Consider the following 18337-nt stretch of genomic DNA (forward strand, 5'->3'; position numbering starts at 1 on the left):
GTAAAAAGAATGCGTAGTTTAATACAAATTAAAAAAACTATTACCGTAACTACGAACAATAGTGGAAGTTTTAAACACGCGAAATTAAATTCTGTGACCGGAATAACTCAAGAGGAATGAACGTTCTTCGCACGTCTGAAGCGGACCACCATTAATCTCGCTAAACCTTCCATCTAATGTCAAGGCAGTCACACTTAAAAAGTTGATAGCTGCCGAATTGTATCCACTATTAGGAATACTGAGTAAGTATCGCCGTCTAATCAGGTCTCACCCGCTTTAGATCTATAATAAACAAGTTATGAGTTTCATTTATTCCAACAAAATGCAAATACGTCAATTCTTATAAATATTCAACAATTCTCGCCTATAAACAACTAAAAATTATACTGTTTCTACTATGCCCTTCCTTCTTTGCGTTACGTTTCCCTCCTCCGCCATAAAAGACGTTTCTTCTGAAGTTTTCGCCTCGGCGATTTCAAGTTGCGGCGGCGGCGACTTCGACGGAGCCACCGACGTTGAAGGTTCCACGTCGTCGCGCGGAGTTTGGGGACGCGGTAAAATGGTAATTTTTGGACTTATAATATCTCCTACTCCATTCGGCGGTTTCTTGATTAACTCTAACGGTATTTCCTCGGAGCGCGGGCGCGGCATTCTCGGACTTCCCTCGCGCGATCTCAGTCGGTTGCACGACGACTCGCGAGAACGATTCCGTTCGATCTTCGTACTGGTGTCGGCCGGATGCGAGGGCCTCGTCGGACTTTCGGTCGATTTGCGCCGCTTTTCGTCGACGCGATGAATAATGCCAGGCAAATTTTCGCGGTGAGGTGCGGCGAAACCGGGCACCCTGCCCGTGTGGAAAAGGGGCCGATTATCGCGAGACATTCGGCTGATACCTCTAGACACGTAGGAACCTCCGCCTACATAGGCGGGGCTTGGCGGACCCGTTTGTCCGGGAATGTCCAGGAGTCTGGCGATGTGCTGCATCTTTTTCTGGCGAGCTTTAATTCTTCCCTGGAATAGATGGAAAAGATACAGGGTGTTCCAAAAAAACAAATTTGAAAATATCTCTATCTGATAGAAGCAATGAGAGGAATGGGTACTGGAATATTTTGATGTGGTGGTGAATAATAGTTATTTACATAATAAGTCATGAAAGTGGTTGTTTACATGACGCGGAGGCTTATTGGAAAGTACGAGGACGCGAGTATCTCTTTAATGCCTCCAAGTCAGGTGGACTCACTTTCATGACGTATGATGTATAAAATTTTACCTGAAACCGCAAACATGTAGATAACTTTTCCAAATTAAATTATTTATATGTGTGAAATTTTGATACCTAATCACGCATGCTAAAATCACTTTATTTAATTGTTTCCATAGAGATTTCAAAGTAATTAAAACAATCAGTGTCATTTTTAATGCAGTTATGCTTTGTACTTTTCTACTATACAGTCTTTATAACTAGGTACAAAAGCAGGTATCAGTGAAGAAGAGTACCTACGCGAGACGTTGTTATAATGTAGCTGAAGCTGCGGCCGCCGTAGTGCAATATTCGCTCCCCACAAAGTCAAGAAAGAGGTACGAAAAGGCGTACAAACCTTTTAATGACTGGCGCAAAACTAAAGGAATAATTACATCCACACATATTCCATTAATTGTTAGTAATTAAAAAACCATTATCCTTTGTGTAGGAATATTAATATTTAAAAACATCCACATGGTCTGCATTATAATTATCCAATCGTTGATTGAATAATGAACAATCTAATTGTTATTTTGCATGTACTAGGACTGTGATGGGAGTCAGGCAAAAATATTACAGTACTAGTCAGGTAAAGATCAACTTTCTAATGTCAAAATAGCCCTAAAATTTAGATTTTCTTGACGGTTTCAGGTAAATAAACGAACAAAGGCAGAAATAAAAATTCTACTAGAAACATGAGAAAAAATTGAATGCTAAAAACTGAAGGCCCATCAAGACTCACCTTAGTAAGACGTTGTTTGGCGGCCATACAACGAATATTGTCATCAAACACAAATTTGGCAGACAATAGGGGAATCCGACTAGTCGAACCACTTGACAAAGGTCTATGTATTGTAATATGTAAGCAACGTGAGTCGTCCTTATCCCCCGAAACCTCAATGTCCTGCAGAAAACCGACCAATTTGGCAACACCCCAGCCGAGTTTCTTAGTGTCCGGCTCGACTAATATCAATTGCATGATATCGATGACTAAAAATCGCCTAATCTTCTGTCCGTCTTTCCAAACAACTGTGCATGCAATTAAATCTGAATTATCTGAAATAAAAAAAGCGTTATGAAGTGAATGTCGACTTGAAAACACCACAAAAATAATACAATCGCTAGATATTGTTGTATAAAAATATAAAATAAATAATTTAATTTCTACAAAAGAAAGATACATTAAAGTAACAACAATAAGGTTAGCTACAAACTATGACGGTCCTTTACACTAGCAATTGTTTGATTTTTGTGATCGTGACACACAACGAGCTATACTCAGATCCAAGGCAGTGTCGATTTGCACGCAGCTCTGGGGATTCGTCAGCGGTAGCTGGGTTTCTATCTCGCCGTTCAGCGTTAATACCGCATCTCTCACAAGAAAAAATACTCTAATCGCTCTTCTGGCCCTTTCCACCTGAAAACGATCTCGGTCAGCTTGCGTCGAAAAAAATACTAAGATGTACCTCTCCACATGGCAACCTTTTCGTAAAGTCTATGCCAGTCATGGGTGTTCCAGTCGGAGGTAACAAAATCGCGCTATCCATACATAACCATTCTACGTTTAGAGGACCTTTTGACATATCACAGTATCTAAAAACGGTTTCCGGGTATTAGTCTGTTGGCATGTTAAAGAAACATTGGCACGACTTAAAGGAGGATTTACAAATCCTGGATAACAAGTGTTATGTAAAGGTAAAGGTAAATTTCCACATACTGAATGTAATATAATCATGTTACGTTTTCCCTACAGAACAGTTTTATAACAGTTAACATGAAGGTTACCAATGGTATTGCTGTTATATATCTTAAACGTAACAACACTTTTATACGTGTACAATTACTAATAGAAGTGCAACATCTTCACCTTTTTAATTTTAAACTTCAAAATATGTAGTAACTTCACGCTACCGTCGTATTCTTACATATGGTCTGTTGGTTGATCTCCATGGGACTGCTTCAAGCAGGCAGAGTAGGTAGTTGTCTGTGCTCGTTGGCCTGTTATAAACACATTGCGGTCATTACTCGGGGGAAGTCTGACTTTGTATAGTTGAAGCAAGCCCCTTGAAACCGAATTTCAACGGAGGGCATCAAAGTTAAGCATTATACAGGGTGGTGACTTGCGTAACGCATCATAGGGATTTCAATGTAAAATTCATAACATGCGATTATTGGCTCCCCAAATTATTTTAGAGCAAAAATGTATTAAAGTTTTTTGTAGACAACATTTTTTTATGGCACTCAACCGTATTAGTTTTCAATTTTTTTCAAATAAAGACGGAAAATAATTGGAAAAATAAAACTCGCATCTTTTTCAATAATCTGCGATGCCATGGAATTTTCTAAAACAAAAAGATATCCAGTTATCAATTAGCAGCAGTTCGAAATGGATTTTATGATCGACTTGGTTACTGTCTTGCTGAGGCCGCTTGACATGTAGCAATACAACGCGCAAGAACTTGCAGAAAGAAATTGCAAGGTCAAATCCTTGCATGCAATTAAGCATTGCATGGTATTTGACATGGTGCAATTCTATTTCAATTGCCACATGTCTGCCAACAGAAGAAACATATGGATTTGTCAACAAAGTTGTTAACCTCAAATGAAAATTAAATTTTTATTGCTTGAAGAAACATGAAAATTACAAGAATAAATAAGATTAGTAAAAACAAGTAATGAGTGCGTCTCTCAGCATCACAGTTGCCGCCGCTGTATTTTACTAGGTTGGTGCCACAAAAACAACTAGATTTATCCCTAGAATTGCACGATTCATGCAAGAAAAATAGCACCGGTCCTATAAAAATTGCATGCAAGTCTCTTGCAGCAATTGATCAGCTGGCTTTGAACTGCGCATGCCTTTCGCAATTTTTCTTGCAACTTGCATGCAATTGCAATTTTTATTGCTCCATGTCAAGCGGGCTTTATTCGAACATTTATTGTAAATTGTTATATTAGGAAACCGTTTAGTCTTTCTTTATGTTGAATTCGCTGTTCTAAATATAATACTTTTTGATAGAATTTGATTTGTTTTATAGCAGACATTCCATGGCATGACGGATATTGGCGTAGTTTTTGTATTATAAAATTCCATGGCATCACAGATTATTCAAAAGATGGGGGTTTTATTTTTCCAATTTTCCGTCTTTATTATGCACAAAATTGAAAACTAATACGGTTGATTGACGTAAAAAAAATGTTTCTACAAAAAACCTAAATAAATTTTTGCTCTAAAATAATTTGGGGAGCGAATAATCGCATGTTATGAATTTTACATTGAAATCCCTATGATGCGTTACGCACCACCCTGTATATAATTTGCTACTATTTAAAATGAGTTTGTGTAAATATTAGGTAGTAGTAGTAGGTGTTACTCCATCCAGGATGAGTTTTTTTTCTAGGAGAGTGAGTTTGTTTTGCTTAAGATGTTGAAGTTTTGAAATTTTAAATAAAAATTGTTTCTTAAGCCCAAAATTTGTTGTTTAAATTTTAGGGGGGTAAAATGCTGTGATACCACGCATAATTTTGTTTGCGTATGTTTTGTAATGTAATGAGAAGGTCTTATCACCGCTCTAGATGGTTGGTCTGATGTTGGGCTATTATTAGATTATTGGTTTTATTTAATTTGATATTTTAAGTTGATAAAGATTGCAGGTGTTTCTTTGTATAGAATTTCCTTATCTTTAGAAATTATTCTTTAAGTATTATCTCAGTATAAAGTTTGTTAAAAGTAAATACGTTTGGACAGGACAAGTGATGTTTGTTTTTTTAAACTTTGTGACGGGTGTTGTTTATGAACCTAGTAAATTTTGAATCTCTTTTAATTTGGGCAAGCCGAGTGTTATTTTTTTGTAAAACAAAATAAGTGATTGTAAAAACAAATGCAATTAAATTTTGGTGATTGGTACACTTAAAGATCTGCGTTAGCATTTTGCATCTTTGTGTGGGTCATACTTGTCTCCTAGGTGAGTTATACAGCAGTATGTCTTGGCCCCTGAGATAATGCTTTTGGTGTTTGGTCTTGTTCCCAATAAAGATTTTTACATGATTTATTAAAATGCGTGTAATGCGTATGTGTCAGAAGGCCCATTAAAAGCACTGAAACTTTCTATTGTTTTTTTATAATGAAGTTTGGTATTTAACCACAAAATAAAAAAAAACGTTTATAATATTTAGATTTTACACTCATTTCCTTAAGAAATATACTACTTTCGGTCAACGCCAAAAATAATGAGAAGTTATTTATTTATTATCCCTCTCTTGTTCTGGGTATTTACCTTATGAATTAGGAAAACTGCAGAAAAATCTGTATATGAGAATATTTCAGTTTATTCAGTAATTGTGGGGGATTATTTACAAATGAAATACAAAGTTGGTTCGTTTTATTTGAATTTGTATTTCCGTATTTGTTTTTCTTTTTAGAATTTCTTGTAATTGCGTAGTTCTTGGTTAAATTTGATCGCTTTTGTAACTTATTCAATTTAGAGAAAATACGGTGTTAGAAGTATGACACATCTGGTCAAGTGTGCCTACTTTATTAATTCGTTTCCGACAAGAAGTGTTTCTCAGGCAAAAATTATTTAATTTTAAGTAAATGCACATTTGGTGCTGACAACGAAGACGCAGGTGATGCGAAGAATTGTGCGTTTTATATTGGAGAAGAGTGGACGTTTGGACTTTCCATTGTGATTGGCGATTTATTTGAAATTTCGTAATGGTAGAATCCTTAAATAGGGAGACAACGTGAAAACGAAGCTGCTAAGTTTCGAGACGGTTAAAGAGCGTGTAAATTTGTTTACGCCAAATTACAGGCAGTCCGCCCTTGTTTAATTGAAGACGCAGGTCATCATTTATTATAATAAATTTGTGTGTGTTTTCCGATTTCGTAAAGTTTTGGCGAGTTTAAGAAGTAATTTTGGTGGTGTTCTTGTTAAAATTTAAAGGTTTCTACTGGCCAAACAGCTATAGAAAATTGCCATGTAATTCATCAAACCAATTTTGTTTGGCATCTAATTCAGTGTTGTCGAGAACATTGAAGTTTCCTGAAGTTGTCAGAGAGTGTTTTTGTGTCAGTTTTAGTGCGCCAGATTATTGCGAAAAAACTATGTAATTTTAAAATTATTTACTTTAATTGTCAATCGTCGGCGTGCGGGGTAATATGTTCAAACTTTATAAGCTTTTCTTTCCTTCAAGGATTTTGTTTTATTTTTTTTTTATGTGTTTTGGAACACATTGTTATCATTGTCAATCAATTAATCGTGTTTATTTGAACCCATTGTGCGCCCCGATAGAGTTTCTATGTTAAATTTGTTTCTACTCATGCCAAAGATTTATTTCAAGTGTCAATTAAAATTTACTTTTGACGCAATGGGAGGAGGAGCTTCGTAAAATCCCCCCGCCCCATATTTTAAAAACTGATTTTTATGATTAAATGTTGAAACTCTTTCTAACTTTTATCAAGAGCTCTAGAACTTTATGGGCCTCTAATTATAATTGTAAAATGTTATAAATGAGGGGGCTCTGAGACAAATTGACAATAAAGAAATTAGATTACACCTGTCTTACATTTCAGTCACCCATTTTGGTTTTTTTTGTGGACTGGGGAATTGTAACCACTTCGTAATCGTTAAGTAAAGCCATGAAAGGGAGAATATTAAATGTATCTTCTGTGTGAAATGAATTACAAACTTTTCTTTAGTAAGTTTCTAAAACCGTATTAAAAAAATATACGAATCGAGATAATGAATTTGTCTAAGGTTTATTACAGATTCCTGTATAGTAACCTCGTTAGTAATTAAGTAACGTAAAAATTGACTCATATTTTTTGATGGTAGAGACAATTAGGTTTTACATGTGTTTTTAATGTAACTGTCTATGTAACCATACGAAAATCCTACAAATTTGGATAAATACACAATGATAAATTTGGAAAAAAACATGGTGGACATATAGCATATGGCTGCACTCTTTCTAGTCACAGTAGGTAGCACAGTCTACCAGTAACTCTGCACAGTCCTGAACATAGTGCCATGTACCGGGTGACCCAATAAGACTGTTCCTCGGCCATATCTCGAGAACCGTTCGTCATATGACTTAGGGGTAAAAAAAATTATTGGGTAAATCAGTCATGAAGAATCATTGGAAAATATTTTCAAGTTCTAAAAATGATCAACAGAGGGCGTAACTGCCATCTTAAATTTTAAAAGTGCATTTTCTTTAAATTTCGCATAATAAACTAAAAAAATTGTTTTCCAATTTTCAAAGAGAACCAGTTTATCTACCATTTTCGTAAAACCAAAAACTCAGTTAAGTATTTCAAAAACAAACATGGTGATGAATCGTTCAATTGTTTTTGCAATAACCTGCTTTAACTTCTTAATCGTTTGACCGATTTTAACAAATTTGGTATGGTTGAAAAGAACATTCCTTGGGCAATGAGAATCAACCAAAAATAGATAATTTAGTTGAACTCTTCTCCGCCAGGGGGCTAGTTTTGACACTATGACCCAAAATCTTAAAAAAATCAAATGAGATGATCCGACTTTTTCCATATGAAAAAGTATCCAAATAACATCCAAAGAGGCCAGTGAAAACCTTAATAAAATCTATACTTTGAACTTAGCTCGTAATAACGGCCAATAGCCTCAGCAGCTGACACCTGAGGAGGGGTTTTATTGGGTATACCAATATCCGGGGGAGTCCCACACTTTGTGCGTAAATGCATTTCCCCTCCTAAGAAAAAAAAAGCACCCTACACTTTTAGGTAGGCCTTGGAAAATTAAACAAATAAAACACGGTGCGTTATAAAATAATAACAGCCGTAATTTGTAAATTATTCTGCTGTGTCTACATTCAGAAAGTGCAGGTTTTTGAATTTGTAATCTTTTCTAAAATGCCGATTTCTAACCAAGAAGCATTTAATATGCTGGCGATATATTTTGAGTATTTTCAAAATGCGACCATCGCTGCCCGCATCTTCTATTTGCGTTATCCAAATCGAGCACAAACCATCGCCGCCAGCATATTAAATGCTTCTTGGTTAGAAATCGGCATTTTAGAAAAGATTACAAATTCAAAAAGTTTCACTTTCTGAATGTAAACACAGCAGAATAATTTACAAATTACGGCTGTTATTATTTTATAATGTATCGTGTTTCATTTGTGTAATTTTCCAAGGCCTACCTAAAAGTGTAGGGTCCTTTTCCAAACAATCTTTCGCGCCATCGACAAATACCGAAAATACGTCAAATAAGATACAATTTAAGCATTTTTATTAATTAATTAATTAATCTCATTTTGCCAATATTTGAGGTTAGGAACTATATTTTGAAAAAGGCTTTTCACTGGCCTCTTTGGGTGTTATTTGGCTACTTTTTCATAAAGAAAAAGTCATATCATTCCATTTGATTTTTTTAGGATTTTGGATGATAGTGTCAAAACGAGCCCCCTGGCGGAGAAGGAATCAACTAAATTAACTAAATTTTGGTTGATTCTTGTTATTATTTGTTATGTTAATTTGTTAAAATCGGTCAAACGGTTAAGAAGTTAAAGCAGGTTATTGCAAAAACAATTGAACGCCCCACACCATCTTTTTGTTTTTACGAAAGTAATAGATAAACTGGTTCTCTTTTAAAATGTGAAAAAAGAATGTTTAGTTTAATATACGAAATTTAAAATGTAATTTTAAAATCTAAGTTGGCAGTTACGCCCTCTGGTAGTCATTTTTAGAACTTGAAAATATTTTCCAGCGATTCTTCATAACCGATTTACCCAATAATTTTTTACCCCTAAGTCATACGACGAACGGTTCCTGAGATATGGCCGAGGAACATTCTTATTGGGTCACCCAGTAGAAGTATATGTTAAAATTTCGTAAGACATATTTTCCTAACCCATGGCAATACTTTAGATAAAGAGAAAGAACAAAGTTGTTTAAAAAGTTTTGAGTTTGAACATTCAGTTTAAACATACGCACTCCAAAATAAAAAAAACAGGTGTAAAATCCTAAACAAAAACAGAAATGGTAAAGTTTAAAATAGTTTGAACTTTGAACCCAATCTCTGAATGTCAATCCAAACTTTGAACTTTCGAGTTGAAACATCAAACTTTGAACTTTCTACCGTACTTACTCATGTTCAAACATATCCAAAAATATTTCTTCACTTTTATAAAAGTTCCTTAACAGAGCAGTACTTTGAGTCCTTGCCGCCTCGATGGAAGTTTTATGTAAATCGCTCATTACATTTTGACCATCGCACGTAACAAGCTGCAAGAGCAATTTCAGAGCCAGCTCCAGCGTGACCAAACGCACTCGGCACGACGGTTGGCACGATAATATCACAATATGCAATAACTTTTCCACTAAATGCGTATTATACGAATACTTAATATCTCTACCTACAGACTTTGACGGCGACATTCTCGGCTTCAACACTAACTCCAACAGATCTGGCAAAACTCCTAGAAATTAATCGTGCTTGAAACGAAACCCAAGCTTGTCCGTCTTTTACCTTTATTATTTGCCAGAGCGTACAGCAAGCATAAAGCGAAGAGCGCGGCGTAATCGTTGTCCGTACAGTCTAGCGAATTATATACAGTTTCGAGAAACGGTTTCTCCGATATGTTTGTACTTTCGGTCGGCGTCGACGCCAATTTCTCCTTCTCCTCGTCGGTCACGTTTTTCGGTTCTTCCAATAGATTCTCCTTCGAACCAGAGCTGCTCGCGTTCGACTCGATTTCGAGCTGACTGCTCTGCTCGCACTCGGTGAGCTCGAATTTACGTTTAAATATTTCGTAGTGTTCCGACAGTTTGTCTAAGCCCTGATCGAAGGTACTCCTTTCGGTTCGTAGGATGATCCAGGCAAGGTAACGTATTAACGGCGAGTGGGAGATTATTAAAAATACTTGGGAGAGGAGGAACAGTGAGACTACCGACGATACTTTCCCGTTTGCCGATTCCTGTTGTTCAAATGAAGATAGCGATTTATTTAGAACTCTTGCCAAATTTTGGGTTGCGGTTTCCATTGTCACCTCGGACTGTCTGCGAATGGACGATAACGAATAAATGTACAGAGGGATTAATAACTTATGGAGAAGATGGTCGGTTAGGACTTGATTCAAATCCGTTATTTTCAGTAGGAGAATGTCGTTCAGGTAGTGAAGGTGATCCAAGTGTTCCGCGACCAGATCAGACAGCCGATTCTGAGACTGGTGGCTGAAAACGCAAATAATAAATTATGCATCGCAGTAGTCATAGAGTAAATACAGTAAGAGTTCCAGGCACTTATTAATTTGTGGCCACCTTTCACACACCTCATAAGTAGATGGCGATGTAAGCGTGGGTAAATAGGGTAAATTAAAGTCACTAGATATTTATATTTATATTTAGTGACTTTAGGGTAAATTTTCATTCAGCGCCCCCTGTTATGTAGAACAGATCACTAAATTGGGTAGCTGAATTAGCGCGTTTATGAACCACTCAAAGTCGCGGCTTTACGAATTCATTTATAATGTCTGATTTTGAACTGATAAATTTACGTACACTCTCTGTAAATAAATCGAAGAATCACTTTTCTTTACTGCCCGACCTTTCAAGAGGATGCATTCCGAAAAAAAAATATATTGATTGTACTCTGTCGAATAATTTATTACCTACTTGCAATTCTATAAAATGTGCGAAACGAAATCCAATACGCAAACAACAATTAATAGCAGTATCGAAGGTTCATTAAATAAAAAATTTGTTGAGGGTTTCGACAAACTTATTGTCCCTATTTAAATTCGAGTGCATAAAGATTACAAGATTTGTACCGCACATTATACATAGGGGTTATTAATAAATTGATCGTTTGCTCGTTGGAAATTTCAAACCAATTTTTAAACTTCTCGCGTACCTACTTCCGATACAATTCCAAATAATCTTCATATCCGATTATACGCTTTGAACAAAGTCTATTTTCTGCAGTTGTAGAAAGATGAGGAGTGTACTTGTACCTACCAGACCGCATAATTAACAATTCTTTAGGGACGGGGTTACATGATGTGAGGTCGGCGACATCCGGGCGCCATCCCCGAGCGTGGTTTACTAACGGGGTGATTTTTAAATTTTTTCCTCGTTCTGCAGGAAAAACTGAAAAATCACCGTTAGTAAACCACGGTCGGGGATGGTGCCCGGATGTCACCAACCCCACATCATGTAGCCAGCTAGCGCGTCGGCCAAAGTGAGATTAAAAGTCACCGTTTTACAAATAAATTTGCAAAAACTGCGTTAAAAAGAGATAATTACCAAAAAGTTAAATCACTGTTTGTTGCTAAACAATGGCCATGACTGTTCTAAAACTGTCGTCTAAGTTCAAATGCAATATGGGCATAGCTTTAGCCATATAATACGCAATGCCAAAAGTTGAGTCGAATCGATTCAAAATTCACAGCGCCCTTTTTGCATCTCGACTAATTATAAACCGAATTGCAAACTTGTTTATTTATGGAAGCACTTAAATGAAATTTGATACATAACCACCTCAAACAAAGGAAAATCTAACGTTACTTTCAAAATTTAGGTTTGCGCATGCGCATTGTCAACTTTCTTATTTATGAAAGCATTGAAATGAAATTCATCTTATAAACTGAAATTGAAGTAGGACATCAAAATGGATTGCACATATGCAACGCTATCTTTCATATTTGTGGCCGGTTTTTTAGGATTTTAATAGAAGTTGCATCTGACAAATGAGAAATGAATGCAAGTGGAAATGCGCTTTTTATAAATGGTTTACGATTACTTTTTTAACTTGTATTGAGTGGGCGGGGTTTCAGCTAAGGCTGCTCTACCAATCCGAAATCGAACCAGGGACCCTTAGTACCGCAGTCCAGCTTCAACTCAACTGCGACACACGGGCGGGCTTAAGAATGATGTTATTGTTTGTAAAAATATCCAATCACATGACAACATAGTTGGTGTATGGCTTTATAATACGGGCCGATAATCATTTTGAAATTAATAATTCTGTGGTTTTCCCTGTATTTCTTACCCGAAGTTTTAAAGTTTCAAATGAGCACATGCCCAAAAATAAGTTACAACAAACAACTTTTTTTTAAATGAAAATACATTTTTATTTTCCTTTTGGAATTTTACATAGTATTTCATGTACAGGGTGTCCCATTTTCGACACTTTTATAGGCGTTATGGGCTCTTTTTGGGTCAAACTTGCAATGGTAAAATCAAAATTTGCACATTTTTGCTTCAGAGATATGGAGATAAACAATTTTCAATTTCAGAATGACCGTAAATGTTTCTTGAAAATTATTGATAAATAATCTGCCGTTTTCTAAATAAATAATTATACAGTACTATCGGGTAAAAAAGTTATTGGATCTAACTTAATTTTATTTAAATGGCATACCCTGTATATTTCAATCTAAAAATAGCATATTAAATTCTGTTTTTTAAATATAACACTGAAAAAATTCACTATCGATTCAAAAAAGATTTCTTAAAAATTCAAAAATTCGTTTGTAGTAATTTCGAATTTTTTCAGTGTAAGAAAAAAGGGCGATAGTTGGTAGAAAACAGTTCCTTTTGTTGAGACCTTTAATTAGAATACCACGAATGGGTAAAAGTGTGGTTGCCCCCCCCTCGCCTTTCCCATTTTCAAAAGTTTTACTTGCCACTAAAGGCGCATGTAAAATGGTATTAGACTCTATTAGTGTGACGTCAAATTTGAGCGGGAAATTCGAAATGCTGGACTTGGCTGTTTTACTGTCGAAGATATTGACCCTTATCGCCCCAGACGTTTAAGTATCACTTTTAAATAGGCCCTCTTTACGGGCTTATACTGACCTTATGCGCATTAAATAAGCATATCGACCCTTTTATATCGAAACACTGATTACTTAACTTTAAAACAGAGCAATAATCGTTAAATAAAATCCATTAATTGCGTTATAATTAAAAATTAAAGATATGTCTACCATATTTACACTTTACGGTTGGCAATATGGAATGATCATGACCTTGTTCTTGTGTTTACATTTTCCCAATTGCTAGACTTGGTCGTTTACTTGCCTTTAAAGTGTGTTTTTTGAATTTGTTTTAAGTACTCGTAGTTTTCAATAGTCCTAGGTGTTTTTAGCGCATTTTTTAAGAATTAAAAAAATGTGCTATTGTTTGTATTTTGTCCGTCCGTCCCTCCGGACCCACTTCTACCGTTTTGAACTACTTCTAGGGAAAGGTCCTAGAGAGTAAATGTCGTAAATTGTTCCATTGCTGAAACCAAATAAGTACGTTGGTTGGGCGTTTGTTGAACTGTATTTCGATTAAAATTGTATTTATGTCTTAAAACGTAGAGAAAAATTTTAATGCAACTCTAAAGAGTCTAAAGTGTGAGAGTGAAGGAACTACGTACATTTTTCTAAACTAGATTTATGAGAACGAATTTCGTAATTAGGCGCTCCTCGACTAACTATAGCGCCATCTCAGAACGAAGGGACCGCATATCGACACACTAATGAACGTACGATTTTCTATTTTTACGGTTAGTTACACCCCTTTAAAAGCAGATGACAGCATCTCCTGAGCGAAAATTAACAAAGCCAGTTTATCGTATTTGTTTGTAACTCTTATTGTATTTCCTCTATGCAGTAGTGCACTTACTCTGCGTCGTTCCGAACACACGCATCCAACTCGTGAATATGTTTACCAATAAACCACACGATGTTCGAAAAGTAGGGAGCGGCGGTCCTATCACGAATAAACGCCAACATGCTCGCATCTTCCACTTTATATACATTGAGTGTAAGTGTTCGAACGGCAATTCTCACCATGGATTCGGGATGATTAAAAAACTTAATAGCCTCGGTGTATAAGGGAAAATCGTTAGTGTGCTGGAAAAATCAGTGTAAAAACAAGCAGAGCTGTAACAGTCACCTACCTCGTTATAAAAAAAGTGAATTGTATGAGGGTTCAATTTCAAACTTAGCGTTTTGAGAAACGAAATATAATACGCCATAACTTCCTCGTCAGAGAAATCAAACTTGTGAACAATAATAGAGTTTACGTGATTATTTGAAAGAAGATAATCTGAAAAATTCTTCAATTACCCACAGTCACCCACCTACAACACTTACACAGTGAAGTCTCATTACGTATGTTTTCAAAAAGAATATTTAAAGTCTGTAACAGCTGAACACATACATAACTGGAACCGCCACTTCTTTGCCTCATTATCCGAAGAAAGAAAGACAGCATGTTCTTCTCCAGAAAGAAACTGAAACAAATCACTACAAATAACGGGCTAATTAAAGAATAATTGATCGTACTCGAACACTGAGGAATCATTTTGATCGCCCCATATTAGTATTTCAGCTATCGATCGAAGGGTTTCCACAAGTAACCCGCGATTATGCTCGGATACCGTCTGATTTCTGGAGAGCACATTGTAGAGATATTTTAGGTGCTCTAAAGAATGCGGGTTCTTGGGGCGTCCCCAAGCGGCACCGAACCAACTTCTACTTCGAAACATGCTCTTTCGGGTGCTCCTTTCGAAAAATTGACGTTCTGTACCTCATTGGTCAAATGAAACCTCTCCGTTTGGGTAAACTAATAGGAATTTTCTGAAATTACTTAACATATTTTTGAGACGTAATTAATAATTGTCTCTTGTGTTACGGGACTTTTAATTTTGTGTTGTGGATGTAATTATAAATTACTTGACAATTGACAACACGCACATGTCATTTCCCTTGGTACGATAATCCCGTCCGTTCAAAAGTTTTATCGTTAAACAAAGAAACGTTGCCAGATATTCAAATTTAAATAGCTCCTATTATTATTCCATATTGCCGAGGACCATTGAATTTATATTCAATGCAAAGACGTTAAAAATACCTTTAACGTCCTTGGATATTGCGCATGTAGGCAAAGTTATGGCAGACGTCACGCGGAGATTTTCAAATTAAATTTAATTATACGTCAGTGGAGATTTTGGTGCTTTTTTTTGGAATTTGTGAATTAGTTTTTAACAAAGTTCGGTGGTCTGTGATTGGATGTACCACAGATAATGGATCAAACCAAACTTTTAAGAAACGCTAAGATGTTTTGAGAGTAGTGAGAAATTAAATTAAAGCAAACATAAACCGTCAAGAATTAATTTCTGGCATGGCGATTGATGCAGGTATGACGACACTATTAGGATCTTATTTTTGCAAGTTTGAATTGTTTAACAATTAGACAGAAGCTAGGGTACGACCATGATAGTTCCTAGTTCGAATCCGAGTTGGGGCATGGAAGTGTTCTAAAAGCGTTACAGTATATAGCATTATTCAATGATATAACTCTCGCCAAGAAAGATTGCCGGTCACAGCACACATTGTGTCGATCTACAATCTATGTTTTTCTTAAGATGCGAGCGACTTCTGGAATAGGATCGTGCCAATGTTGAACGAAAAGTCTTTTTGTCAAGTGTTCTGTGACCGACAATCTTTCCTGGCGAGAGGTTTAGTACCTTTGGATGGGCAAAAACCAGAAACTTAAAGAATGGAGGCATCATATCATCGTTCTTTCTCCGAGAATTTTAATTTTAACCTACTTATCCGAGGAATTATATAAAAATAAGATCCACATTGTCTCCAAAACTATCCAGAAACAAAATCCTTTGGGGAAAATTTACTCGTCAGGTTGAGAGGTTCGATACATACATTTTTGAGAGTTGGCAACCATGCAATTTCTAGGTGGGAAAAAGCTGCCTGCGCGATCTAAAAAGCAAGAACGTTGGTTACGTTGGGCATCTTGTCTTGAATGGCAGTCGTGAACGCATCGCTCCATAAATGTTTGCTATTATTTTGTGTTATTTAATTTAGGTAGCAATTTTTGCATTTCTTTATATCGTATTTGTGTTTTGTATGCCGCATTTTATATTTTTTGTGTGTTTCAATCTTTGTTTTTTTAAATTTACTTGATTTAACCGTACTGCAGAATCAGGTTTAATACCGTTATGCTATTGTTTGTAATTGTTTACGTTTTTGGTGTAATGCTTGCTTAATTTATGTTTATTGATGTTGATTACTTGGTTTTGTCCCTGAGGTACCATTCATATAAATCTTGATCATTTTATTTTAATATGTGGAAATTACCGATTCGTTTGATGTTTGTACTGACTTTTGTTGTTTGTAACTAACATTTTCTCCGTGAATGAAGCTGTCACGGGGATGGTAAAAACTGTAGTCAAAATTGAGCTACGACACCTAATTCCGTGATTGTCTTCGACATTCAACTGTAGGCTCGAAATCCCGAACGAGGGGCGACGCTACCTATCTTGCGGGGACGAAATTACGCTAATAAAAGCTCTTCAGTTTAGAATCTATGTGCGATAAATGAGTGGGGATTCAATAATTTCCACATATCTTGTTTTTAGTTAAATTTGCCTGCAAAACCATGTAATTTTCCAACTTGCTTTTAACAAAAGGACTTTATTGCACCAAAGATGGGTCACATCCTTTGTATTTCACCCTTTCTTAGAATCTTTGTACAACCTGCTTACCTGACCCATAATTCCCAAAACTTGTTTTTAACCTATATGTTACCTCTTGAAGTTTGCCTTTACCTGTTACTTTTGTGATGTTATAATTTTATGTTATGCATTCACATCATTACAAAGAATTAATTTTACAACACAATTTAATATGAATTTGACACTGTTTTTTTTATTGGTAAGTGCTTTTTTTCCCAGCCTATTCCTATTTTTATTCGATGAACTACCATTTTCAAAGTTTATTTTTGCGATGTAATTTATTTCGACTTAAATTTCCGAGCTTTTACAATCAATAATAATTGCGATCATTATTAAACAAACTGTTCACAATTTCAGTGTTTTATTTTACGTTCCTTCCCTACTGTGCTTCTGGTCATAGCGTTGTTTACAACTAACGTAAGGGGGCTCTGCCTTAGATGTTTTATCACGTGCCACTTTTCAAATTTAAGCGAGATCTTGTTTAGTTTTGGAGGGAATAGTCATTAGGCGCTTTCTTTCGCCTACTTCGCAATCATGATTTCTAGATCGTGATTAGTAGGATCACGTTTTACGAAAGAACGCGCGAATTTAAATCAAAGTATGGTTAAGTTTACGTAGTGTACATTTGCATTCGAATTATGTATTTTTTGTTTGGATTATGAAAATAATTTAAATACAAGTGGAAGTACTTGCACGATTATGCTCCGCTTCAGTTACAATATTGACTAATCTTTGAGCAAAAATATCCTTGCATTTATAGGTGGAATTCGTGACAAAAAAATTTTATGTTCAGTTTGTTCACGATTTTAGCAATCATTATTATAAGATCACACTCCGAAAGAACGTGATTTGACAATCCAAACGCGTTTGGATCACCGAAAGAAAGCGCCTATTCGGGTGGCCATTTTTGAACGTTGCCGGGTTGATTTTATTTCCGTGTTCTCTTGTAGTGTGAAGTTAGCGTAGAACCTGGGAGTTAAATACACTACAGTTATATCTAATTTAATATGATTATACAAGATCAACTTCATGGAACTCTACTTTATGATGCTCTTGAGACTCGAGATCGTTCTAAAAACAAAATATGTAGCAATTTATTACTATTCAATTAGTGTTATCTGCTAAATATAAAGTGCAAACTGCCACACGCTTTAAACCTTTTCGTGTTTCTGTTCTGGTTCTAAAGCGCAGCCAGAAAAATGACGTTCACAAACCAAAAACTTTTGTGTAAATTTCTTCCACATTATATATTCTAAACCAATTCTTAAAAACTGCGGGTTCCATTTTTGGGAAACGTCTTCACAATTTGTCACACAACATTTACGTTTTCGACTTGTATATTATGCATAATTCATTGTAATAATGAGTCGTAATTATACTTAAAGCACAATAATAAGCCGTCAATCAAAATTCAAAAGTCATAATGGCGCACACGCACTAAAGTCACTAGAATTAGTTCACTTCACCATCCCTATAGGTCCTTGATCCACCACTGCTTTTAAATCAATGACATTTGGTATGTTATCAACCTTATGAATGTTTAGTTATGCGGGAAATTCAAACTGTTGGCAGTCATTTTAGATCACCCGGT

General features: G+C 35.8%; 2 protein-coding genes across 4 annotated transcripts in view; both read right to left on the reverse strand.

Moving 5' to 3' along the window:
* Nucleotides 1–18337, reverse strand: part of LOC116179410 (probable leucine-rich repeat receptor-like protein kinase At2g33170) — a 320289-nt gene that overhangs the window by 274845 nt on the left and 27107 nt on the right. The gene's annotated exons all lie outside the window — the stretch shown is intronic.
* LOC116178465 (protein CLEC16A homolog) lies at nt 291–14957 on the reverse strand. Of its 3 annotated transcripts, none has more exons than XM_031497963.1 (10): nt 14558–14957; nt 14366–14505; nt 14170–14318; nt 13893–14122; nt 9751–10454; nt 9370–9700; nt 2710–2836; nt 2522–2660; nt 1986–2299; nt 291–1011 (listed from the first exon to the last, which is right to left on the reverse strand). In XM_031497963.1, exons 1-10 carry the CDS (start codon nt 14758–14760, stop codon nt 382–384), a joined length of 2967 nt encoding a protein of 988 aa, XP_031353823.1. In that variant the 5' UTR covers nt 14761–14957; the 3' UTR covers nt 291–381. The 3 variants fall into 3 exon arrangements, with proteins under 3 accessions (XP_031353823.1, XP_031353822.1, XP_031353821.1); XM_031497962.1 differs by having other exon boundaries at nt 2513–2660; XM_031497961.1 differs by having other exon boundaries at nt 2510–2660.

The sequence above is a fragment of the Photinus pyralis genome, unplaced genomic scaffold (assembly GCF_008802855.1).
Source record: "Photinus pyralis isolate 1611_PpyrPB1 unplaced genomic scaffold, Ppyr1.3 Ppyr1.4_LG8, whole genome shotgun sequence".
Classification (NCBI taxonomy): Eukaryota; Metazoa; Arthropoda; class Insecta; order Coleoptera; family Lampyridae; genus Photinus; species Photinus pyralis.